The sequence below is a fragment of the Etheostoma spectabile genome, chromosome 16 (genome assembly GCF_008692095.1).
Source record: "Etheostoma spectabile isolate EspeVRDwgs_2016 chromosome 16, UIUC_Espe_1.0, whole genome shotgun sequence".
Taxonomy (NCBI): Eukaryota; Metazoa; Chordata; class Actinopteri; order Perciformes; family Percidae; genus Etheostoma; species Etheostoma spectabile.
Window position 1 is genome coordinate 11,850,947 of NC_045748.1, and position 827 is coordinate 11,851,773.

At 35.1% G+C, this 827-nt stretch overlaps 1 protein-coding gene across 2 annotated transcripts in view; it reads right to left on the minus strand.

The window, feature by feature from the left end:
* Positions 1 to 184: 184 nt before the first annotated feature.
* Positions 185 to 827, minus strand: part of nln (neurolysin (metallopeptidase M3 family)) — a 7,779-nt gene continuing 7,136 nt past the window's right edge. The window contains exon 13 of one of the 2 annotated variants that reach the window (XM_032539604.1): positions 185 to 763. In XM_032539604.1, coding sequence (XP_032395495.1) covers positions 611 to 763 — 153 coding nt within the window. In that variant the 3' untranslated portion in view covers positions 185 to 610. The remainder of the gene's footprint in view (positions 764 to 827) is intronic. The other variant, XM_032539603.1, reaches the window with a different exon arrangement.

The following is an 827-nucleotide window of genomic DNA, read 5'->3' on the forward strand; positions in this document are numbered from 1 at the left end:
TTTTTTTTAAACATAACATAAATGGAAATGTGATGTATTGACTGCCTCTACCTTTAAGAGGGGGATGCAAAACAGGACAATAAAGCTCCAAAAGATGTAATGACCATTTTATTTGCATACCCATCTCCAACTGCTTTGGTTATCTTTGCAAAAGTTTAATCACTTAAAAAAATAAGCATTTTTACAATGATAACTTACAGCTGTGCACACACAGACATTTTCACATGTCACAGTAGGAAAAGCGAAGGCATAAATGATTAAATTAATGTTGGAAGAATTTGATCTTAGCTGCTTTGTTTTAAGGGTCAATAATTGTGCATGCTTGTCTTTTGACTTAATGAGACGCTTGAACAAAAAGCCATTGTTAATATTATTAGTAACACATGTGGGAAAAGGCCTATTGTACATACATAACATCATAAGACTCTAAATGATCTACTGTACATTTGAATAAATACCAACAGGTACAAATCATCAAGTAGAAAAGATTAAAAATGCAGTATTATTACACTTCAAGCAAAGCCATGTTTCTACTGACATAGCCCTGCTGCATCCAGACAATTAAAATGTACCTTGCTTTGACAAAAAGACTCAAAAAGAATATATGAAATTACAACGTCTGTGTTTCCTGCGACTTAATCAGTCCTTTGCACTGAAAGAAGGCATCCTGGCATGGGCCACGGCCAAGGAAGGTTTTCAGCATGTCCATGCCATCCACAGATCCACCAGTTTCCAGAATCACCCTTCTGTACTCTTGTCCAACCTAATAAAAGACATTTTCCACAAAAAGTGAGATGTATGCTTACAAGTATCTGGATATTATATAT